The sequence below is a fragment of the Armigeres subalbatus genome, chromosome 3 (assembly GCF_024139115.2).
Source record: "Armigeres subalbatus isolate Guangzhou_Male chromosome 3, GZ_Asu_2, whole genome shotgun sequence".
NCBI lineage: Eukaryota > Metazoa > Arthropoda > Insecta > Diptera > Culicidae > Armigeres > Armigeres subalbatus.
In genome coordinates, this window is record NC_085141.1 from 228,062,189 (window position 1) to 228,087,640 (window position 25,452).

At 43.2% G+C, this 25,452-nt stretch overlaps 2 protein-coding genes across 2 annotated transcripts; both read right to left on the reverse strand.

Moving 5' to 3' along the window:
• Window positions 1-4,600: 4,600 nt before the first annotated feature.
• LOC134226398 (phenoloxidase-activating factor 2-like) lies at window positions 4,601-6,332 on the reverse strand. The gene is made up of 4 exons (XM_062707158.1): window positions 5,994-6,332; window positions 5,849-5,922; window positions 5,325-5,793; window positions 4,601-5,234 (listed from the first exon to the last, which is right to left on the reverse strand). The coding sequence occupies exons 1-4, from the start codon at window positions 6,108-6,110 to the stop codon at window positions 4,680-4,682; spliced, it is 1,215 nt and encodes a 404-aa protein (XP_062563142.1). The 5' UTR covers window positions 6,111-6,332; the 3' UTR covers window positions 4,601-4,679.
• A 13,120-nt stretch (window positions 6,333-19,452) lies between these two features.
• Window positions 19,453-21,034, reverse strand: LOC134226399 (phenoloxidase-activating factor 2-like). Its single transcript, XM_062707159.1, has 4 exons — window positions 20,704-21,034; window positions 20,575-20,645; window positions 20,120-20,519; window positions 19,453-20,058 (listed from the first exon to the last, which is right to left on the reverse strand). Exons 1-4 carry the CDS (start codon window positions 20,779-20,781, stop codon window positions 19,522-19,524), a joined length of 1,086 nt encoding a protein of 361 aa, XP_062563143.1. The 5' UTR covers window positions 20,782-21,034; the 3' UTR covers window positions 19,453-19,521.
• Between the last annotated feature and the right edge of the window lie 4,418 nt (window positions 21,035-25,452).

Here is a 25,452-nt window from a genome sequence, read left to right on the forward strand (position 1 = left end):
CGCTTGATAGCTATCTGAAATCGACCAGTTATGTCCATACAAGTCCGTAATCCCCATGTGTATGATTTACAGCTCAGATATACCCAAACCATATGTTCTAGGTTCTCCAAACTGTTTGAATAAATTTGTCTACCAGATTAACCAGATCATAACGGAGGAATTCAGAAGGATTTTCTGGGTCAATTCTGTAGGAACTTTCTGCAGAATTCCTGAAAAATAAATTCCGGATAAATTCCACAAGAAACTTCTGGAAGTATTCCAGGAGAAAGTTTAGGAATAATTCCTGAAGAAACTTTCGGAGGAATTCCTGGAGGAACTTCCGGAAGAATTCCTGGAGGAAATTCTGTAGGAATTTATTTAGGAACTTCCGAAGGATCTCCTGGAGGAACTTCCAGAGGAATTCCCAAAAGAACTTCCAGAAGAATTCCTAAAGGAACTTTTGGAGGAGCTTCCGGAGGAATTTTAGGAGGAATTTCTGGTGAAAATTCCGAAGGAATTTCTAGAGTAACTCAGTTTTCGGAGTGGCTTTCAGCCGTAAATAATAGCGTTGACAATTTTATTTCATCGCCGTCGTTTCGATCCGGGGATGGGCTCTACGAACTTGTATGGCCATGACTGGTTGATCTCAGATAGCTATCGAGTGCATTTGACCTGGTAACCAATTGATCCAAACTCCAGAACAGTTTGGGGAGCCTAGAACATCTGGTTTGGGTATATCTGAGCGGCAAATCATACGCGTGGGCTCTACGGGCTTGTATGGACATGACTGGTCAATTTCGGATAGTTATCGAGCGCAGTTGACCTGGTAGACCAATTAATACAAATTCAAGAACAGATTGTGAAGCCTAGAACATCTGGTTTGGGAATATCTGAGCTGCAAATCATTCTTGTGGGCTCTAAAGACTTGTATGGGCTTGAGTGATAGCTATCGAGCGCAGTTGACATGGTAGATCATTTGGTCGGGGTTCAGCCAAACCGCACCAAGCGGCTTTTTGACTGACTTTTGATGTTTTCCTCGTGCAAGGAAAACATAAATCATTCCATATCAATTCATACGTGCATTCGATGTTTGAGATCCTCAGTTATGTGGTTGAGGGGCGTTCGATATGATTTGCGATCAATTTCATTCATTTATTTGGTCTACATCTAAACAGATAATACTGAATCAACAATTTGACGCCACAATACACGGTTCGAGGCCGCATCTCTCCATCCTCGAATACGCCCCACGCTCGCCAAGTCGTTCAGCACCTGGTATCTCGAAGCACCTGCCTATCTCGCTCGCTGCGCTCCACGTCGTCTCGTCCCTGCCGGATCGGAGGCGAACACCATCTTTGCAGGGTTGCTGTCCGGCATTCTTGCAACATGCCCTGCCCATCGTACCCTTCCGGCTTTAGCTACCTTCTGGATACTGGGTTCGCCGTAGTGCTGGGCGAGCTCGTGGTTCATTCTTCGCCGCCACACACCGTTTTCTTGCACACCGCCAAAGATGGTCCTAAGCACCCGTCTCTCAAATACTCCGAGTGCTTGCAAGTCCTCCTCGAGCATTGTCCATGTTTCATGTCCGTAGAGGACTACCGGTCTTATTAACGTCTTGTATATGATACATTTGGTGCGGTGGCGAATCTTTTTTGACCGCAGTTTCTTCTGGAGCCCGTAGTAGACCCGACTTCCACAGATGATGCGCCTTCGTATTTCACGACTAACGTTGTTGTCAGCCGTTAGCAAGGATCCGGGGTAGACGAATTCCTCGACCACCTCGAAGGTATCCCCGTCTATCGTAACACTGCTTCCCAGGCGGGCCCTGTCGCGCTTTGTTCGGCCCACAAGCATGTACTTTGTATTTGAGGCATTTACCACCAGTCCAACTTTTGTTGCTTCACGTTTCAGGCGGGTGTACAGTTCTGCCCCCTTTGCAAATGTTCGGCCGACAATGTCCATGTCAACCGCGAAGCAAATAAATTGACTGGATCTGTTGAAAATCGTACCCCAGCTGTTACACCCGGCTTTCCGCATGACACCTTCTAGCGCAATGTTGAACAACAGGCACGAAAGTCCATCACCTTGTCTTAGTCCCCGGCGCGATTCGAACGAACTGGAGTGTTCGCCCGAAATCTTCACACAGTTTTGCACACCATCCATCGTTGCTTTGATCAGTCTGGTAAGCTTTCCAGGGAAGCTGTTCTCGTCCATAATTTTTCATAGCTCTACGCGGTCTATACTGTCGTATGCCGCCTTGAAATCAACGAACAGATGGTGCGTTGGGACCTGGTATTCACGACATTTTTGAAGGATTTGCCGTACAGTAAAGATCTGGTCTGTTGTCGAGCGGTCGTCAACAAAGCCGGCTTGATAACTTCCCACAAACTCATTCACTATTGGTGACAGACGACGGAAGATGATCTGGGATATCACTTTGTAGGCAGCATTAAGGATGGTGATCGCTCGAAAGTTCTCACACTCCAGCTTGTCACCATTCTTATAGATGGGGCATATAACCCCTTCCTTCCACTCGTCCGGTAGCTGTTCAGTTTCCCAGATTCTGAATATCAATTTGTGCAGGCAAGTGGCCAGCTTTTCCGGAGCCATCTTGATGAGCTCAGCTCCGATACTAGCTGATTGATTGGTCTTTAGCTGTTGGATGGCATCCTTAACTTCCCTCAAGGTGGGGGCTGGTTAGCTTCCATCGTCCGTTGAACTGACGTAGTCATCTCCTCCGCTGCCTTGACTTTCACTGCCTGTACTCTCAGCGCCGTTCAGATGTTCCTCGTAGTGCTGCTTCCACCTTTCGATCACCACACGTTCGTCCGTCAAGATGCTCCCATCCTTATCCCAGCACATTTCGGCTCGCGGCATGAAGCCTTTGCGGGATGCGTTGAGCTTCTGGTAGAACTTGCGTGTTTCTTGAGAACGGCACAGCTGTTCCATCTCCTCGCACTCCGCTTCTTCCAGGCGGCGTTTCTTCTCCTGAAAAAGGTGAGTCTGCTGTCTCCGCTTCCATCTATAACGTTCCACGTGCTGCCGGATACCTTGCTGCAGCGCGACAGCCCGCGCTGCGTCCTCTCCTCCAGAATCTGTCTGCACTCTTCGTCGAACCAATCGTTCCGTCGACTTCGTCCCACATACCCGACGTTGTTCTCCGGTGCGTCGTTAATGGCTGCTTTAACTATATTCCAGCAGTCTTCAAGAAGGGCCCCATCGAGCTCACCATCTTCCGGCAACGCTGCCTCGAGATGCTGCGCGTATGCAGTGGCGACATCAGGTTGCTTCAGTCGCTCTAACGCGGCGGTCGTCGGTACCGAACATTGTTGATGACGGATAGTTTTGGCCGCAGTTTAACCATCACCAGATAGTGGTCAGAGTCGATGTTAGCGCCACGATATGTCCTGACGTCGATAATGTCGGAGAAGTGCCGTTCATCAATCAAAACGTGGTCGATTTGTGAATCTGTCTGCAGTGCTGATCTCCAGGTGTACTGATACGGAAGGCTGTGTTGGAAGTAGGTGTTGCGAATGGCCATATTCTTGGAGGCAGCGAAATCAATTAGTCGTAGGCCGTTTTCGTTCGTCAGCCGGTGAGGGCTGAACTTCCCAATAGTCGGTCCAAACTCCACCTCTTGGCCAACCTGAGTGTTCAAATCTTCTATGATGATTTTGACGTCGTGACTTGGGCAGCTGTCGTACTCACGTTCCAGCTGCGCGTAGAATGCGTCCTTATCATCATCAGTGCTTCCGGAGTGTGGGCTATGGACGTTGATTATGCTGAAGTTGAAGAACCGGCCTTTGATCCTCAACCTGCACATTCTCTCGTTGATCGGCCACCACCCGATGATGCGCCATACGTAATCTTTTAACGTTCCATAATATATGTACTTTCAATAAACATCAATTAAATGTTATTTACTCCTATTTTTGTTATTATATACTGGAAACACATGATTGGAAAATTGCGTACTCTTACCCCACCCGATGCGCACTCTTACCCCATGTGTTTTTCACATGTCTTGCAATAAGGGTTCTACTAAAACGAATTACAATAATTTCAATTTTTTTTTCACTGGGTAACATATAGGAAAAGTATACGAATCGCGCCTGCTACGTCAGAATGCAAGTCAATGTAGGGAAGGGGGAGGAAATGATGGTGTAATCACTCGCCCACTGCAAGCCGAATATACCTCTGCACTTTCCACGAGATCATACGGAATTTATTGGAATTTTTGGGTTAGGTTCGAGAGGCAGAGGGTCCGTCTTGGTTAACGAGCTGCCAATGTGGTGGATAGGAGAAAGCATTTGATGGATTTTCTAATTGGATGAAGGGTAACGAGCTTTTTGGTTCATTTCCAATTCTAGCAGCTACTGCTAGAATAGTCAAGTTGTTTTGAAATTGCCAGTCTGTAGAAGGCGCAAAACTCAGATTTTTCGCCCACACGCAAGCGTGTGTATTCCTATAACACTAATGATGGCTATCATCCCATGTTTGCGCAGGGATAACACACCGAAGGACATCGTTCAAAGAACGTACCAGCGTGTCGGAATCTTGAATGCAGTGTCAGCCACGACATCACAGATCAGAGCCTTACTACTGCGGAATTCAAGTCTGAACAACAAACAAATTCACATTTTTTTCTTCCACCACTTTTGTATTCCAAACCAACGGTTTCGCGATAATTTCGAGCTTATTCAGAAGTCACTTGGAAGTGCATTATTTACTCCAAGTTTTTGCAGTTCTTGATTAATCCATTCGGTAAACATACTGTTCTTCACGTAAACACCCGGTACTCCTGCTGTTCCACATCCAATACCCCAAGCAACAATACCAGCCTGGTAATAACGGCTCTCTGATCCGGGGAAAGGGCACATCAGCGGCGATCCACCATCGCCGGTGCAGGTGTCAATCCCATCTTCGCCTCCGGCACAGGTAAACGAATTATGCAGCCGGTAGTTCTTTCCAAGTCTTGTACCTCTCAATGCGTTCTGGCACTCGGAATGGGATACCATTGGTAGCTCTACTTTCTTCAATATCACTTGATAGCTATCGGATAGGAAGTTCGATTTTCCCCATCCGGTTGAAAAGCAGGTTTCGTCGGAGAATGTTTCGCCTTGAGGTGGCAAGCAAATAAGCTGGACGTTCTCATCTCCATTCATTGGCTGTTCCAGTACTAGTAAAGCTATGTCATTAAACTGAACTGCGGAATTGTAATGCGGTTGAATAATAATTTGTCGTATTTTCCGTTCCTGTTTTAAAAAGATAAGATTGAAATTGTTAGTTGCAACATTTATGAAATGACCACTTCTCTTGCAAATTCGTACTGATGCTCTACTTACTTGATATGGCAAGGTCTCACTATCGGTCCGCGTATCCCATTCACCGGCACGAGCAACAAGGGATTCCGTACTTTTCGTGTGTACACAATGAGCAGCAGTGAGTACAACATTAGGAGCAATCAACGATCCGCCACAGATGAACGTTTGAGATTGCTCTCCCAGTAGCAGTATCGATTCCAAAATGGCCACCATCCAAGGAAATTCTCCAAATTCTGTTTCGTTATGTCTGCCATTGACGGTTCTAAATCCTACACCGTCTGGATTTCGGTACCCACATGGTGTAAATTCTGAAGTTTGTCCGATAGGTTTGGGTTTAGCAGAATCATCACCGCCACCACCACCACCGGTGCGATCTGGCTCTGGAGTTGTGGCTGGATTGCCATCGATGATTTCAGACTCATCGCAACACACTTGTAAATAATGGTCACACTCTCCTTCGACACCTCCTTGATCCTCAGGAACGCCAACTCTGCAATATGTGAAATTAATTTTTCATTTCATAATAAAACATTGAATACACTAACCTTAAGTCAATTAAATTGACATGCCCGAAATTGCTTTTGCAATTTGCTATATCCACGCATCTGCCGTCATTGCACTAGAAACATAAAAAATATAAACAAAAAATAACAATTTCAAGAACAAATTTGCTACCATTAACTAACTCACTTGGCCACGAATTATAGGAATACACACGAAAAATGCAACGTTCAACAGCGCTGCGCTCACGAATGAGAGATGACACCTCATGTTGACTAACTGTCTGATACTGCGATCGAAGATCATCTTACTACCGGCGCCAACCACGTTTGAACTGGGAAACTCGATGTCTTTATTTACGAGCCAACAAAATCAAAACATTGAAACATTTAAGCGGTTGAACACATTCTCTTCTTTGGGTGATTTCATGTTCAAAAATTTCCAATCTTTCTAGTTTTACCCCGACGTAATTGGCAAATCGAATAATAATTAACAGTGCAATACAAGAAATGGTAAATGTAAAGTTGCACATTAGGCTCCCGCAGGGAATCCCAAAGAAAAATATGCATTTGTAGATTAGAATCAGGGAGCATTTCGAAAATGTGACTATATTGATGCAAACCTCTGACTCCGGTAAATCTTATCAAAAGCTTTGTTTCAGAACAACCGTAGTGTGGATTAAGTTACACATACTACTGTAATACAATTGTACAACTGATAATAAAGTGAGAATAATTTAAAATACAGAACACCGGTTTGCGAACTTGCCTTCTCGTTTGAATATGAAGCGTCCTTCGTATTGTTCAACTATAAATCAATATTATTCAACGAGACAAGCCAGCCTCGGGCTGAAAGTCTCGGTAATAAAGAATAAAAAACCCAGATTAATCCACCTAGCGGTGATGATGCCTTTCTCGTGCGGTAAAAAATAGTATTTTGGCCATAACTACCAAGCCTATTGTCCGATCCGTCCAATTTTCAATAGGAAACAATGGGGCAGTATACTGCGTCGAATGCAGCCTGTTGTGAGGGAATCCGTTCAGGGTAAGTGCATTAAAAATGAGCTAGACTTTTTTAAGCGCTTTTTTATGAGGAAAAGTATTTTGGCCATAACTTCCAAGCCCATAGTCCGATCCGGCCAATTTTCAATAGGAAACAATGGGGCAGTATAATGCGTCGAATGCAATCTGCGAGTAAATTGGTTGAGGGTAAGTGCAAAAAAAGTGAGCTAAACTTTTTGCTCTTTTGGTGCGCACATACACACACACACACACACACACACACACACACACGCACACACACACAGACATCACCTCAATTCGTCGAGCTGAGTCGATTGGTATATAACACTATGGGTCTCCGAGCCTTCTATAAAAAGTTTGTTTTTGGAGTGAACATATAGCCTTTACGTATACTTAGTATACGAGAAAGGCAAAAATATTATTCAAAGATAAGAACGGCGTGTTTTTATAATAAATGACTTTTATCATATTTAAGTATATAAATCTAAAATACAATAACTAGGTTTAGATAAATTTATTTCGTAAATTGATCACAGAATACTCATAAAGCCTGTTCTCGTTAAATTTCGGACACCTATCTTCTAATGCGATTTTTTAACATTTTCGCAAAGCACGGAGATGATCAATTTACATGACAGCTGAGTCTTTTTGCTTCATGTGCTGCTTTCAGCATGTTTTCATTCTCGTCCAAATTGATAAAATGGGTACAAATAAATTGGACATTATCTCAGTGTCCGAAATTTGACGTGGACAGGCTTTGTGTTCATGTTTACAAATTATCATGCAGAGATGAACCGGTCAAGGGCCGAAAATATCATTATTTATTTATTTATTTATTTTATTCGTTATATTTATGTAACGTAAGATTGACAACTTTTTTAATGTTACAATGTGAATGTATACAGAAGGAATTATAATTCAAATTTTTCACCTGATCTTACAACTTAACTGTGCAATGTAGGTCTAATTCAAACAATATTGTGTATTCAAGTTTAGTGCGCGTCATTCAACTCTAACAGAAGATCTCGTTTAAAGTTCGATATGTTTATAGAGAATTTTAAGATGAGTGGGAGATTATTCCAGACAGTTATACCCCTTACGAATAACGATCGACTATAATAACTCGATTGATGCGGAGGAACTAAAAAAAATTTAGTTCTTATATTTCTGCATGGTTTTAGTTTTGAGGACAGATAATTAGGTGTACCGGATGAATATATACGAAAAATGTGACAGCAAGATCTGAACTTATAGAATTGTTCGAACGGACAATTTATTAGTGCTCTTTGAAGGTGAGAGACACTTCCGTATCTAGGAATATTAAAAACAAATCTAATGCACGCATTTAGTGCTACGCGCAATTTGTTAAGTGAGTTCGCGGAAGCATTCAAATAAATGAAATCATTGAAAATAAAATGTGGATAAATTAGTGATTTAAATAACTTCAATTTGGTTGTACAGTTGAGACGCTTGGCAGTAAGAGATAGCTGTTTAATGATACCGTAAATTTTTCCTACTTGAGAGTTTATTTGCGGCTCCCAGTCTAATTTCGAATTAAATATAACACCAAGATTATTAACCTGATTTGTAAATTGGATTGCTTCGTTATTCAAAAATAACTCGGGGTTATCAATGGTAGATCGTTGGCGGTTGATTAGAATCGCTTTGGTTTTGGATGTGTTGATAGGGAGAGAGTTATTCTGTGACCACTGAGCTATCTGTTGCAGATCATGGTTTAATAACCTAGCAATTACTTCAATGGAAGTATTCGGTTCTGCACAAAAGTAAATTTGTACGTCGTCTGCGAACATATGCACTGAGCAAAACTGAAGTGCTAAAGGAAGATCATTAATAAATAATGAGAAGAGCAGGGGCCCAATTATTGACCCTTGAGGAACACCAGAGTCAATAGAACGGAAAGTAGAAAAAACATCATTATGAAAAACTGCTTGATATCGGCCTATAAGATATGTCCTAATTAAGGTAACAGCGGTCTGTGAGAAACCGAAAACAGTTCCAAGTTTATTTAAAAGTTTTCTGTGTGACACACGATCGAATGCTTCAGCAAAATCAATTAATAAAAGTACAGCAATTCCTTTTTTGTCAATCTTCGAAGCAATATCACCATGAACTTTCATTAGCGCTGTCTCAGTACTATGACTTTTACGAAACCCAGACTAGTAAGGTAGTTGCAGATTCCCAGAAAAATAAAATGTGAAGCCATATAAGCACCATTTTGAGACTATCACGGTGCACTAAGAAGGTCACGGACGAAGAAGCAAAGCGTAATGCCTTGGATGCCCTGTGGACGAGAAAACCAAGAAGATCCTGTCCACTGGTAGTCAAGCACATGGTATGAAATCGCTGTATTTCCGAGAGACGCCGTGAGAGAGAAGCGTTTCCTTGATGGTGGTATCGAGACGGACTTCTTTACTCCGCTGGATGTCGGGGGACACAAGTTAACATTCACAGTAAACCCAACAATACGGTTCAACTCACTACCATCTTCCAAGGCAATCACTGAAATCGTGAGTACTCCTAACCCTCCGTGGGACACCGGACCTTCTTTTCCAATGAGAACCTTTATCCTTTCTACCTGACCTTTCTACTTCACTGGAAGAACTAATTCCATTTTGTTATGAAAATTATGTTGAGCTTTTTAGTGGAATGTTTTTACTTGTATAAGACGAGTTTGTACAATCCCATTTAATTCCCCCACTTAAACGGGATTGTACAAATTCGTCTTATGACAAGTAAACTAATTCCAGATTCCCTCATCCACTTTCCCTACTTACCTGGTTTCAAACCCCCAGAACACACCACAAGCAGCTTTTGACTCTTCCCACTTCTACTGGAACAAATCGAGGCCTTCATCTTTAGCTGAGACAATGCTTTCTTCCCCATGACCCAACGCAGCCTCACTGAACCGTCATCCAAGTTATCTTCTCTTCAATTCGAAAGAGAATCAAATAGCCTCCCAACATCCTATACCCACGCTCCCGCCCGGAGTTCAAGCGCAGTCTCCTATACAACATCAATATTTTCTCAAACAACTCGCCTAACATCGCTTTTTCAATGTTAGATTAATTAAAATTAAAATTGACACGGCAAATGCTGGGTAAAGCGTACTACTGGTACTTCGTATACCTGAAAGGATAAAATAGACCCAGCAACTCTCATCACTACCAACGCGTGGCGCAGGCCGGGAAACTCACAACCTTAGAGAAGATCGGTGGGAATCTCCCTGAGCATCTGTTGTCCATGTTTGGGCGGCTTTGTTTATATCGGCGAAGACCACCGCGACGAAAAGGGACTAGCGATTGGAAATTCGGTTCGTGGAACTGCAAATCTCTCAACTTCATCGGGAGCACACGCATACTCGCCGATGTGCTCAAGGACCGTGGATTCGGCATCGTAGCGCTACAGGAGGTTCGGTGGAAGGGATCAATGGTGCAAACGTTAAGAAGTAATCATACCATCTACCAAAGCTGCGGTAACACACACGAGCTGGGAAAAGCTTTCATAGTGATGGGCGATATGTAAAGGTGCGTGATCGGATGGTGGCAGATCAATGAGAGAATGTGTTGAGGATCAAAGGCCGGTTTTCAACTTCAACATAATCATCGTCCAACGCCCACACTCCGGAAGTACTGATGATGATAAGGACGCATTCTACGCGCAGCTGAAACGAAAGTATAACAGCTGCCCAAGCCACACGTCAAAATCATCATAGAAGATTTGACCGCACAGGTTGGTCAAGAGTTTAGACCGAGTTTATACCGACTTTCGGAAAGTTCAGCGCTCACCAACTGACGAACGAATAAGGCCTACGAATAATTGATTTCGCCGCCTCCAAGAATATGGCCATTCGCAGCACCTACTTCCAACACAGCATTCCGTACCTGGAGATTACCACTGCAGACAGAATCGAAGAGTGTAGACAGATTTTGAAGAAAAAAAACACAGTGGGGGCAGTCGCAGGATGCCATCCAACAGCTCAAGACCAATAGAGCAGCTGGTAAGGATGGTGTTGGAGCTGAATTCATCAAGATGTGCCCGGAAAAGCAGGTCAATTGTCTGGACAGTATTTGGGAAACAGAACAGCTACTGGAGAAATTGAAGGAAGGGGTCATATGCCTCATCTACCAGAAAGACGACAAGCTGTAGAGTTAGTTAGTTACTTTCAGAAGTTCCTCAGGGAGTTGGTCCGGAAGTCCCTTAGGTAATTTCTTCGGAGATTCCTGCAAGATTGTTTCCGGAATTTCCTGAAGCAGTTCTTCTAAATTCCCTTCTAAATTTACTGTGGAGTCCAGAAATTCCACAGGAGCTCTTACGAAATTTCTTCGTGAATTCCTCCAGTGAGCTTACCGGAGGATTATTTTTGGATTATATTTGGGATTTATTTTGCGAATAGTCCCTTTGAATGTCCACAGATTTTCCCTCCAGAAACTCTTCCAAGAGTTCTTCAGAAAATATTTCGAAAACTTTCCACAAGTTATTCCATTCCATTCCTTTCCACTTAATTCCATTCGAATCTCACTTAGAAATTTTAATCCAATTCCCATCCATCCCCAGGAATTCTTCCAGAAATATCTACAGGATTTTTCCTTGGAATATTCATGGAAATTCTATTGCAAAACCTCTAAGCACTTCCCATAGAAACTTTAACATGAATTCCTTCCGAATCTACCCAATTTTTTGACGGTACTTCCACCCAAATTTCGCCACTGAATTTTTTTCCACAAAGTCTCCTGCTTTCTCTTCTTCGAGTTTCTCCAAGAGTTTTCGCGGAAATTATTTCAAAAATCCTTCTATAAATCAATCAAAAGATTCACCAAGATTTTTTTCGGAAAATTACTTCGGAAATTTATCTTGAAATTCCGCCAAAATTTTTTTAAGGTATACTCCTCCAGGAACTGCCACGGTATATCCTTTCAGACGGAGTTCATGAAGGATTTTTTGTGGGAATATTCGAAGGAGTTCTTAAAATGGAATCTATGACAAAAGGTCGAAAGACAAAAGGTCGAAAGGACAATAGGTCGAAAGACAAAAGGTCGAAAAGACAAAAGGTCGAATGGACAAAAGGTCGAAAAGACAAAACGTCGAAAGGGACAAAAGGTCGAAAGGACAAAAGGTCGAAAAGGACAAAAGGTCGAAAAGAACAAAAGGATGAAAGGGACAAAAGGTTGAAAGGGACAAAAGGTCGATTAAGTACAAGTTGATAACAAGTTGGGTGTATTCCGAAAGAATTTATGAAATGCATTTAACTTCAAGTAGAAATAACACACTCATCACATAATTCAAAGTTGAAGAATGAGCAATTTCCAAAGAAGGAGTAATTACTATAAAACAATATTATGAATATCTAGATAGTTTTGTTAGAGATAAAAAGATTGTTAATTTAGGAAATTAATAAAGCTTGTATTGCGCGAGACAGAATTGTCCTATACAGTTGGCAAAAAAGTTGATTTTCATTTTAAACTATTTTAGCAATGATATGGAAATGCTAATATCATCTTCCAAACTTAGACGCACATGTTCATGATAGAATTAGAGGCGAAAGTATAAAATTGATGGTTCGGTTAGGATACGGCAGGCATGAAGAATATTTTTATAGAAGTCGATTTGAAAGCGAGCGGAGGGCAATAATTGTGATGGCACATATCACACGACCTTCCTTCCTTGATCAAATCAAACCACCTTCCTTTTGCCAGTGTAGATGTATCAGCTTCCACACTGATATTCTTCCCTCCCGGTTCATACGGGAGCTTGGCAGAAGGAAGGTCGTGTGATATGTGCCATCACAAATATTGCCCTCCGCTCGCTTTCAAATCGACTTCTATAAAAATATTCTTCATGCCTGCCGTATCCTAACGGAACTATCAATTCTATACTTTCGCCTCTAATTCTATCATGAACATGTGCGTCTAAGTTTGGAAGATGATATTAGCATTTCCATATCATTGTAAATCGTTTAACTTCACGTAAAAGTAACACACACAAAATCATTAATTTACTATTTTAGCAATTAAATAAAATTCATTCAATGAGTGCAAATAATGGATGAAAATCTAGGTTTTCTGAATGTCGCTTCGATCTGTCAAAATAGTGCACTCCGCAGCCACGCAGGCGCACGCATTGAAAATATACCGGCGTGTAATATACGCCGGTGTATTTGATGTGCGGCGATATTTAGAAAACTCAACATCCATCTATTAGTTGTACTCACTGAATGAATTTTATTTATTTGTTAAAAATTGTAAAAAATAAAAGAGCAGAGTTTTTGTTAACTGTGTAGGGCAACTCTGGTGATAGATTGACTCTCTCCGTTTCAGTTCCATGTCCATTTCGACCTTTTGATCTTATTGATATTTAGTTTCTTTCGACCTTTTGTCCTGTTCGACGTTCTGTCTGTTTCGACCTTTTGTCCCGTTCGACGTTTTGTCCTTTCGACGTTTTGTCCCTTTCGACCTTTTGTCCTTTTCGACCATTTGTCTCTTCGACCTTTTGTCTTTCGACCTTTTGTCTTTCGACCTTTTGTCCTAACCCAGAAATTTAAGGATAAATGGATGTGGATATTTTCGATAAGACTTTTGATTCCTCTTCATGTTTTCAAAAAGTATCAAAAATTCAACCGGTCAGCCCTGAATCACAATTCTTATGCTAAAATAAGCCTCCTATCAAATTTTCAGCTAATTCGGACGAAATTTCGAGGTGGCTCAAGTCAAATTAGTGTTTTTGGGCTATTTTCAATTTTGTAAAAAAAAAACAAACAAGAAATATAAATGCAGAAAACCATCGCTTAGTTCTATCGCTTTAGTTCTATTTTCAACTGGAATTTAATAAATTAGCGTTGATGTATCATAAATTCAAGAATTTAGTAGAATAACGACTTTTTAGGGAAACAGTGTTTTTATGTGCTTTTATGCACAAAGCTCGGAAAACACATTAACATAGTCAAAACGTGAACAGAATGAATCGCAATGTTCACAAGACTTGTAGAGCATACCAAAGGCTTCCGTATAGAAGTTGTTGCGATAGTTTTCGACGTTTATATCTCTTGTTAGATTTTTTCCAAAATTGAAAATAGCCCAAAAACATTAAATCGACTTGAGCCACCTCGAAATTTTATCCGAATTAGCTGAAAATTTGACAGGAGGCTTATTTTAGCATAAGAATTGTGATTCTGGGCTGACGGGTTGATTTTTGATACTTTTTGAAAACATGAAGAAGTCTAATATACATATATACGCTGGGCTGTGAAATGGTGAGTTGACATCTGGGAAGGAGCGACCTACACAGCTCTGGTCCTCACAAGTTCCAATCTCACGCTTTCATGGGTCTTCCGATGACAATCGACCGCCAGCTAAGGGTTTTGTACTTAGCTGGTAGTGCAGCCTGGGCACTGTTGTCCTTCTGACATCAGCTAGAGTGAGGGGGTGCGACCAAAGGGACCATCGTCCCTGACCCCTAATCCCAAGGCGATAAGCGACCCGTGCCGAGGGGATGCATGGCCAGGGCGGTAAAATAATGATCTAGGCCTTTAACGGAGCCTGTGGGGTACCTGGGCACGGGTTATGGACAAATGGTCGAAAGACAAAAGGTCGAAAGACAAAACGTCGAAAGACAAAAGGTCGAAAAGGACAAAAGGTCGAAAGGGACAAAAGGTCGAAAGGGACAAAAGGTCGAAAGGACAAAACGTCGAACGGGACAAAAGGTCGAAAGGACAAAACGTCGAACGGGACAAAAGGTCGAAAGAAAAAGTATGAATAAGATCAAAAAGACGAAAGGGACAAAAGGTCGAAATGGACAAGAAACTGAAACGGAAAAAATCAATCTCGCAACAGAGTTGGCCTACTCAGTTGGAAAAAAATCTGCTCTTTTATTTTTCACTATTTTTAACAATTAGATACAATTCATTCAGTGAGTACAACTAATAGATGGATGTTTGAGTTTTCTAAATGTCACTTCGATTTGTCAAAATGGCGCACACCGCACATCAAATACACTGGCGTGTATTACACGCAGGTGTATTTTTAATGCACGCGTCTGCATGGCTGAGGTGTGCACTATTTTGACAGATCAAAGTAACATTTAGAAAACATAGACATCAATCTATTATTTGCACTCATTGAATGAATTTTATTTAATTATTAAAAATTGTGAAAAATAAAAGAGAAATATTTTTGCAAACTGTATAGGACAACTCTGTCTTGTGGTTTTATTTCAACAATCTTTTTCATCTCTATCTAGATATTCTTAATGTTGTTTCATAGTCATTACTCCTTCTTTGAAAATGGCTCATTCTTCAACTTTGATTAATGTGATGAGTGTGTAATTTCTGCTTGAATTTAAATGCATTTCACAAATTCCTTTGGAATACACAAAACTTGTTATCAGCCTGTTCTTGATCGACCTTTTGACCTTTCGACCTTTTTGTCCTTTTCGACCTTTTGTCCCTTTCGGCCTTTTGTCATTTTCGACCTTTTGTCCCTTTCGACCTTTTGTCCTTTCGACCTTTTGTCCTTTCGACCTTCTGTCCTTTCGACCTTTTGTCTTTCGAAGTTTTGTCCTTTCGACCCTTTGTCCTTTCGACCTTTTGTCTTTCAACCTTTTGTCATAGATTCCCTGGGAACACTCCACAGTAATTGTCCCTTATCGCGTTATGCTGGGCACTGGCTTGGTGGACTTCTTTTCCCGAGCAACTCGTGGGACCAAAATGGAAAACCAAGTCAATTCTTCAATCAATGGTAGTAGTGTTGACGACAACCCCTTCGCAAGAGGTGGGTTGTTCAGGTCTTCGCCTAGGGGGCCAGAGGCAATAGTCGGCAGCTCGGTGCGCAGCGCTAGCGTGGGTCACTTAACCTTCTACTCGGCTACGCCAGTAGAAGTTATGGACGGTCCATGGCTTGTGGGGGCAATGAACCGCAAACGCGATGGGCTTTCGGCCTTCAAGGTGGCGATGGAACAGCTGGACGCTATGAACCTCAAGAGGAGCTTGCTGAAACTTCGAAAGTCGATGTTGGACGCCAAGCTTGATAGGGTGGTCCGGACGGCCGAATGTAAACCCGTGAAATCCGTGGAGTCGAGGTCTACCCAGACTGAGGCCCAAGGATTCACGCACTTGGACAAGGTCGAATCTACCGATGCCGTGCCAGCGGGTCAACCGGGTCCTCGTCAACGCAGAGGCAAGCGTAGGCACCGCGTCGGCAAGTCCCTCTGTGAGTTAGCCAATAGACCCTATCGCAGAGAGGTCAATTTGGGGTGCACGCGGCATCATCATTCTTGATACCAGTCGTGCGGAGGGAAGCAGACGCGAAGTCGACCCTTCCCACCTTCCGAGGACATAGGGCGTGGTAAGGCCACCTTGAAAGCCGGCAATGCGCTGGCACGATACCATGGTGTTCTTCTAAAAAAGCGAGTCACGATGTTCGGTGCTGCAAGGACACGCAGCTAACCTCGAGGGTGCGTTGTGCACTGGCCCCCGTTTGGAGCATTACTTTTTGGTTGTACCGAAGGGACTATGGGCTTGGCGACAATGGAAACGGTTTAGCGGGTCGGGGATGTAGTCCTGCCTCCCTCGTTTGCTGTTGGAGGTGGTCCCTAACCCCGCACTTCCTGGACAACCCAGGATGTCTGTTGAGCAGATTCCCCATTGCTTAGGAAGAAAAAAATGCCCGATTATACTTGTATATTGCTATCAGCTCAGTGCTAGTTACAGTTGTGGATAGGTAATGGAACGTGAGTGAAAATTTCCGGTAGGATACTTTAAATGTTTGAAACCCATTAACCTACTGATGTAATAGCCCTTCAATAGCCATCGGCGTAATAAAAAATATTCGGCGGCGTGGAAAAAAAATCACGCGGCGGATCGCAGATTCTTTTTTAACAGCGGCGTGAGAAAATCACCGGCGGCGGCAGGGTACCACGGCGGCGCACATGTCCAATAGGAAGGCGCATCATCTGTGGTAGTCGGGCCTTCTACGGGCTCCAGAAGAAACTGCGATCAAAAAAGATTCACACCCGCACCAAACACATCATTTACATGATACTTAGACAATGCTGACTCTACGAACATGAGAGTTGCACCATGCTCGAGGAGGACGCGTGCTTAGGACTGTCGTTGGCGGTGTACAAGAGAAAGGTGTGTGGATGTGAAAGATGAACCTCGAACTCGCCCAACCCTACGTCGAACGCAGTATCCAGAAGGTAGTTGAAGTTGGAGGGATACGATGGGCAGGGCATGTTACAAGAATTCTGGACAGCAATCCTGCAAAGATGGTGTTAATTTTTGACCCGGCAAGTACAATAACGAATGGAGTGCAACGAACAAGGTTGGCTGACTAGGTACAGAACGACTTGGCGAGCGTGGGGCGCAACCGAGGATGGAGAATGTGGCCTCGAACCGTGTATTGTTGTAATTCACCATCCTGCCTTGGGTGGGTCTACATTAGATATTCGTTGTTTTGTCCTCCTCGAAGTATTCGGGGACCTATACTTGGTGCCCATCAACAGTGATTCCACCATCTACAATGGCAATTTCACAACAACTATGGATGTCATCACTCCTAGAAGCTCCATTTTACTGACCCTGCAATGCCATCGACGCTGGCAAGGCAAGTTGGTACCTATTTCCCATAAGTTTGATTACGACATCACAGCAATTGTTAAATACGATCGCCGGGCGCGGTTAGCAGAGTTGTACGCTCTCTCAACCTATCCGAACGCTCCAATATGTACGCTTTCATCACGCTCATCGTCATCGCGGCTCTAGGAGTGACAAGAAGGACCGTGTAATAATCATATCTCTCGGTGGGAATCGCTCTTAAAAGCAACCGACAAAAATCATCGCATCGCAAACCCGGTGTTGAACTTAATCTAGAATTTAAAAAAACACCTAAATAAAGAATAAAAAAAAGTTGCATCGTAAAACGGAGGGCTGAAGGACTAGACGATACATACCGACAATCAGCCCACTTCAACTAAATCACAGGTCAGCACTTTACACTTGAGCCAACAACATTCGATGTCGGGGATTGAAAATCCATCCAACTGAGCTTATTTTCGAAGGTAATTGGATAGTTCCCGATCAGAACCTGTACACCGCTACAGCTGAGCCAGCAAGTTGAATGGCAGCCCAATGGAAATATTTTGGCCTTTGTCCGAAATTTTCTGTCGGGTCGCTCTTTTCTAGTATTAATAGGTAATTCTTCCTCTAGATCCTCCCATGAGGAATCTAGGACCCTAGGCTAGGATCTGTTATAGCAGTAACCCTTTCCCTGATTGCCCTGAATGAGGTTTTTCAAAACTTTTTCTTTCCAAGATACACATTTTCACTACACCGAAGACATTCTCCAAGCCATTGTTTGGATATCCCTGGACGTACCAGGATTCGAGTCCAAACCGCCTTCAACTCTGTACTTCGTTTGGAATCCTAGGTCGGTTTCACCAAAAAAGCATTAGCAAAGGCAGGCATTAGTTATCAGACTTCAACATCAAGCTAGGAGGACAACTCATCCTCAACCGTACGATTTAAAAAGTTCAGGGAGTACCCATCCACCGGGGACTCACGTTCCTCCCCACTTTTGATCCATCAAAGTCAGCATTCTGATGAAAATCCTCACCCGGCTGCCTAAAACGAGAAATCGTACCATACGTCTACAGGTAGAAAAAGCAATAGGACGGACGGGAGCTTACATGTTTAGCTCAGTAAATCCTGATCGAAGTTCTTGCTCCGAAACTCAACCAATAGATTTTATCTGGGTTAGTCCTTTTCGCACCCGCCGAATCTTGCTTGCTTGCTCTGTGACGATATTCTGCTTTTTTGTCACCGTATGCAGGCGGATTTTTTCCCCAAGCCAGCCTCCTTTACTGATGCAACCTCCGGAAAATATAAGAACCTTCTTCCTAGTCAAGGAGTCAGGCTTTGGGCACGGTAGCTGGCGTCAGTCTCCCCCTAGACTACACTGGCAACAACTCAGAAGCGCAAAGAAGTGGCAGAACTATGGGAACAATGACACCGCAATTGGAAGACATCTACCACCGCTCAACTAAGAAAAATCCACCGGCTCTCATTCATCTTTGGTGTAAGCTTCTTCCGGATATCATGCGAATTCTGCGGAATACATATTACAGTAGAACATTTTCTTTGCCAATGCCCTAAATATCAAATTCCTTTAACCCTATCATCGTTGGGGACGCTCTTGCAGATGATACTGCCAGTTGTTCTGCCCTCATATGTGTTGTACAACTGGTTAACGGGCCTCGCTGCTCTATCCAAGGTTACAAGTCCCCCGCTCCGTCCCTAAAGTATCATCTTCGGATCCTGAATCACTAAACTCTCGACAAGTCCTTACTCTCCTCAAAATCCTTACAATAGATACATCACACACTCTTCCCTGCCTTTTACACTTTCTGGCAGTTCAACAGGACTTCCAAAAGGTGCTATCGAAACACTCCACACGTTCTTACACTGTAAATTCAGCGTTATGATGATTTTTGTATATTTTCCACAGTTTTCTACAAGCCGGCGTACTGAACATTGCCACCCGTGTCCCATTTGGTAAATGAGAACACCATTTATGCTGAGGAAGTGTCAAAGCTCTATATTAGTACAAAACAATGAATTTATCTGAATATAAACTTTGATATTACAAATTAATGGACCTTAACAATTTATCACTTCAAAAGATACGCTATTTTATCTGGTTCGCTGCGTTGATCTTCTCTTTGATCCATTCGGTAAACAAACTGACCCTAACGTAAACCCCCGGTATATCCTTCTGACCGCAGCCAATACCCCAAGCGACGATTCCCGCTTGGAAATATTTGTTTTTGAAGCCTGGCACGGGACACATCAACGGGGATCCTCCGTCACCGGTACAGGAATCAACTCCCTCCTCTCCTCCGGCGCAAATGTACGAATCATGCAGTCGGAACTTGGGCCCGAGTTGGGTAGCTCTCAGAAACGTCTCGCAGTTTTGTCTGGGAACCATGGGAACTTCTATTTTCTTGAGAATCGTTTGGTAGCTTTGGGCAGCAAAATCAACTTTTCCCCAACCGGTGGTGAAGCAATTGTCATCGTTGAAGACTTTATTCTGCGGTGGCAAGCATAGCAACTGGATATGTTCGTCCGCAAAGAAGTCTGCTTCCGTGATTAGCAGTGCCAAATCGAAGAACAGAAGCTCCGGGTCGAAATTAGGATGAAAAATTACTGTTTTGACGTTTTGCTCCTGTAATGGTATTAAAGCTTAGAAACAATCAGTCTGGTAATTTGTCGTATGTATAACTAACCTGGTACGCAATAACTTCATTATTAGTTGCAATGTCCCATTCTCCAGCTCGCACCACTAACTTTTCCGCCTTCTGATTCATCACGCAATGTGCGGCGGTCAAAATCACGTTCGATGCTATTAGCGAGCCTCCACAAAGCAGCGTGATGTTGGGCTCTGCCGATTCGGATTGAGTTTCCTCCACTTGCAGGATGGCTACCACCCACGGAAACTCTCCAAATTCCGTTTCGTTATGTTTGGCGTGCGTAATTCTAAACCCGATACCATCTTGGTTCCTTCTACCACAGTCACGGAATGTTTTTATGGCATTGTTGTTACAGCTGTCCGTTTTATCGGATATAATGTTTTCTCTGGGGCAACACACCTCAAGATAATGAGGACATGTGACGTCCGCAACTCCTCTGAAAGTGGAATTTTGTGTTAGTTGGCATCAACATGAACATCATTCAAACCTACGTAATATCCACTACATTGAATGAACCTGGGTCGGATTTACATTGATTAAGAGGAACACACAGTCCATCGCACTATAAATAAAATTCTAATTATGTTTAAATAGTGATATGTTAAAAGATTTTTACGAACCTTAATTGCATCTTGTAAGCCATTCGTTACGAAGAATCCTAAAAATATTATTTGGGAAGACAGAAGTTTTTGCTGCATTTTCACTTTGAATGAACAATTCAATGCGAGACGAACGTCGGAGCAATGCTTCTTATATTTCTTGTTGCGATTAAGAATGGTATTGACCTTGAGTTTTTAAATTGTGATCCCTTATTCGTTCATTAATATGTTCAAAGTAAGGTTGGACTATTTGGCCTGTGTCACGCATAAAACATTTCTCTATTTCACTCGGTCCATAGCTGAATGTCGCCAACATAGCATTCTACAGTCTATCTTTTTCCCCGTGATCGAACCAGCTTGCTCGCGCGCACTGACTCCGTCCAACGCTATTGATCGATTTTCACAGTATGAATGATGAATGGTTTTCCCAACAGTGGTGTTGCAATTCGTGGTTTTTTAGCCACATGTGTTAACTTCCAGGTGCACCTCACCGTAGATGGTATGCAGCGTATGCGCACTTTTATGAAGATGTAACACCAAGTACCGGGCGGACTTCGTGAAAATGGGTCTTTAGATTTATGTATCTATCGACCCGGAAATTCTTCGCCAATTTTCCAATGTTATTGAAACTTTTTATTATCAACGTAAAACTATTAAAAATTTCATTTCTTCCAAAACAAAGTAAAAATTTCTTTTTTAATCAATACCGTAGCATTCCCAAAAGCCGTGCGGTAAGATGCGCAGCTACAAAGCAAGACCATGCTGAGGGTGGCTGGGTTCGATTCCCGGTGCCGGTCTAGGCAATTTTCGGATTGGAAATTGTCTCGACTACCCTGGGCATAAAAGTATCATCGTGTTAGCCTCATGATATACGAATGCAGAAATGGTATCCTGGCTTAGAAACCTCTCAGTTAATAACTGTGGAAGTGCTTAATGAACACTAAGCTGCGAGGCGGCAATGTCCCAGTGTGGGGATGTGATGCCAATGAAGAAGAAGAAGCATTCCCAAAACGGTTACTTTTTTTACTTTTCTCTTTTATTTCAATTTTTCTTATATACAGTGGTGTACAGTTCAAGTGGTTGACCATCTTGGCCCTTCAGCTTTAGTAAATTCCAATATTATATGTATTTATTATTTACAGGAGATATTATTAATAATTGGTGTAACCATATTGGCCTGAATAATTTGGCATTGAATAATTTAATAAATTTGATAACCTAACTACTAAGTACACTAATATTTACAATAATAGTTTGATAACCTAAATTGGAACTAGCGCCCTAATGGTCGCCTGCTCCGAATGTAAACAACGGACCCTACATTTTTCCTTGTACTCACAAAAGCGCTCGTGTAGAGTTTTAATACCAGCCAGACGGTGGACCTCAGAAGTTTGTGTCCTGGGAAGGGTGTTGAGGATCATCCTCAGGAACTTGTTTTGAAATCGTTGGAGTATTCGATCACAGGGAGTATGATTTGCCTGTAGACAGCAAGCTTATTGTTCAGCGACAATGACGACCGACGGTTGATCAAAGGGTACAGTAATTTCAACGAGACGTTACACTTTGTCACCGTCTTAGATAATAAACTTGTTGTCAAGGGTCAAGCCAAGGTATTCGGCCTCATTGGTCCATTCCACAGTCGTGCCATTGAGGATGATTTTACAGTCCCCAGGCGGAACAAATTTAGGGGATTTAGAATGGTGAAAATGATGACCTGGTTCTTCGCCGCGTTGATACAGATCTTCCAGCTGGCGAGGTACTCTGTCAGGGCAACCAAGCCTCGTAGGAGTTTTGCCACTAGCGCTCTGGTCACACTACCATTGTAGACGATGGAGGTGTCATTTGCGAACAGAGACAGAATGCCGCCTTCTGGAGGTTCTGGCATGTCGGAGGTGAACAGATTGAAAAGCAGGGGCCGAGGATACTGCCCTGGGGGAGGCCTGCGACGATGTTGTGCGCATTGGAACTCGCTCCGCTGATTGAGACCCGGAATGTCTTTGCCGACAGGTAATTGTTTGTGATTGTCACCAGGTAGCTGGGAAGATTGTAGCGTTGTAGTTTGTACACCAGGCCATCATGCCATACATTGTTGAATTCCTCCTGGACATCGAGTAATGCCATGGCGGATATTTTAGAGGCAGATTTGTTCCATCTGAAGATGTTGGTAACTCGGGCCAGATGGTGTATGGTTGATCGACCGCGTCGGAAATCAAACTGTTCCTCGAGCAAGATGTTGTGGTGTTCGGCAGACACAAGTAACCGGCTGTAAATCACCTTTTCAAACAGCTTGGATAACCCTGATAGAAGGCTGATGGGGCGATAACTTTTCCGAGAGGAAGGATCGTTCCCAGATCTCCATCTCCTCCGAGAAGTCTTTGGGAATAAGATGGATGTTGTGGACTGACGATGTTCTGTCCAAGATTGTGTGTTATCAAGCGATCCTTAGAGCCATTGCTGTCTAATGGGATCAAAGCTGGAATGGGCCGAGACTTATATTTTAGAGTTTTGGTTAGCTTCCAGAACGGCTTGGGCTACGAAATGGTGAGTTGACATCCGGGAAGGAGCGCCTAACATAGCAGTGGTTCTCACAAGCTCCAATACTCACGCTTCTACGGGTCTGACAATCGACCGCCAGCTAAGGGTTGCGTATTTAGCTGGTAGTGTAGCCTGGGCACTGTTGTCCTTCTGACATCAACGTGAGAGGGTGCGTCCTGTGGTCGTCATCGACCAACTCACAAGGTCACGTGGGTCTCTCGTGACGGCTATACAGAAAATCAAATGAACCACATCTGCATCAGCCGAAAATGGAAACGGAGCCTTCTTGATGTACGGAATAAGCGTTGTGCCTAATTCGCGTCTGATTATCACCTCCTCTCGATCCGCCATTGGTAGCACAGCAACCGCTGCACTTGCCACGGTGCCCCCGGATCAGAGAAATGACTGGTATGACGGCGGATGTGAGCAGTTAGTTGAGGAGAAGAATGCAGAGAATGGGCGAGATTGCTGCAACACCACACGAGGGCGAACGAGGCACGATATAAACGGGCGCGGAACAGACAAAACTCGATTTTCCGGAGGAAAAAGCGCCAGCAGGAAGATCGAGACCGTGAAGAGACGGAGCAACTGTACCGCGCTAATAACACATGGAAGTTCTATGAGAAGTTAAAGCGTTCACGTAAGGGCCACGTGCCACAGCCTGATATGTGTAAGGACATAAACGGGAACCTTCTTACGAACGAGCGTGAGGTGATCCAAATGTGGTGGCAGCACTACGAAGAACATCTGAATGGCGATGTTGCAGACAAAGATGGCGGTATGGTGATGGACCTGGGAGAACGCGCGCAGGACATAATTTTACTGGCTCCGAATGTGATCCACCCACCGCGAGTTTGCATCGGTGGTGACGCAATCGAGGTGGTAGAAAAATGTGTGTACTTGGGCTCACTGGTGACTGCCGAAAATGATACCAGCAGAGAAATTCGGAGATGCATAGAGGCTTTGGACTCCGCAAGACGCTCCGATCGAATAGAGTTCGCTGCCGTATCAAACTGACTATCTACAAAACGCTCATTAGACCGGTAGTCCTCTACGGACACGAGACTTGGACGATGCTCGTGGAGGACCAACGCGCAGTTGGAGTTTTCGAAAGGAAAGTGCTGCGTACCATCTATGGTACTGTAGACTGTAATGAATTGTTAGGATTTGAAAATAAACCAATTTGGCCTTTCATCAGAATTGAAAGAACCCTAAATATGTTCAGCTCATAAAGGGATTAATTCCCCCCGATATGGGGATCAAGTCCCCCGCAAGTTTTAAAAATGTCAAATTTTCTATCTTTTAAAAAAATGGATTCGTTGATAACTTTCATGAAACAATAATTTCTTCCAATGATGTTTTTGTATGACTAATTAAATTGCTCATCAAGTCCATCTTCAATCGTATAAATTTAAGCATTTTACATCTAGAAATAACCGAAATAAAAAGTGGGGATCATGTGTGTCCAGTTTCCCCTAATGATTTATCGGCCTATTAGTTTTATTCTAGAATGAAACGAAAGTTTCTTTTGGAAATAAGATTTTTCGCTTGGTTCTGGTCGGGTAAAATTTGCTGTGAAGCTCGAGCGTTTTAGGTAAAACTACCTGCCCTGAAGTAGGAGTCTCTGGCCATACTTGACGTAGCTAGTGATCCTTTTTATATAAACTAAGTCACTAAGCTTAATTCACTAGTTTTGTGGGGGAAGGGTCGTTTGGCCGAAACTCATTCAGCCGAATGCCACTAGGCCGAACAAACCATTAGGCCGAAACTCATCTGGCCGCAAGGGTCATCTGGCCGAAAGAGTCAATAGGTCGAAAGGGTCATAAGGCCGAAAGGGTCATTTGGCCGAGAGAGAACTTTGACTGAAAGAGACGTTTGGCCGAAAGAGTAATTTGGCCGAAATGGTTATTAGACAGGCCTAAAGGGTCATTTGGCCGAATAGGACATTTGGCCGAATAGGGCATTTGAAAGTGAGAAATGAGGATTGAGAAGTGAGATGTCTCATTTCTCACTTCCCACTGTAAAAAAAGAAACGTCTCACATCTCACTCCTCATTTCTCACTTCTCGCTGTCAAAAGTGAGAAATGAAAAATGAGGAGTTAGAAGTGAGACATCTCACTTCTCAATCCTCATTTCCTACTTTTCAAATGACCTATTCGGCCAAATGTCCTATTCGGCCATATGACCCTTTCGGACAAATGACCCTTTCGGCCTAATGACCCTTTCGACCAAATG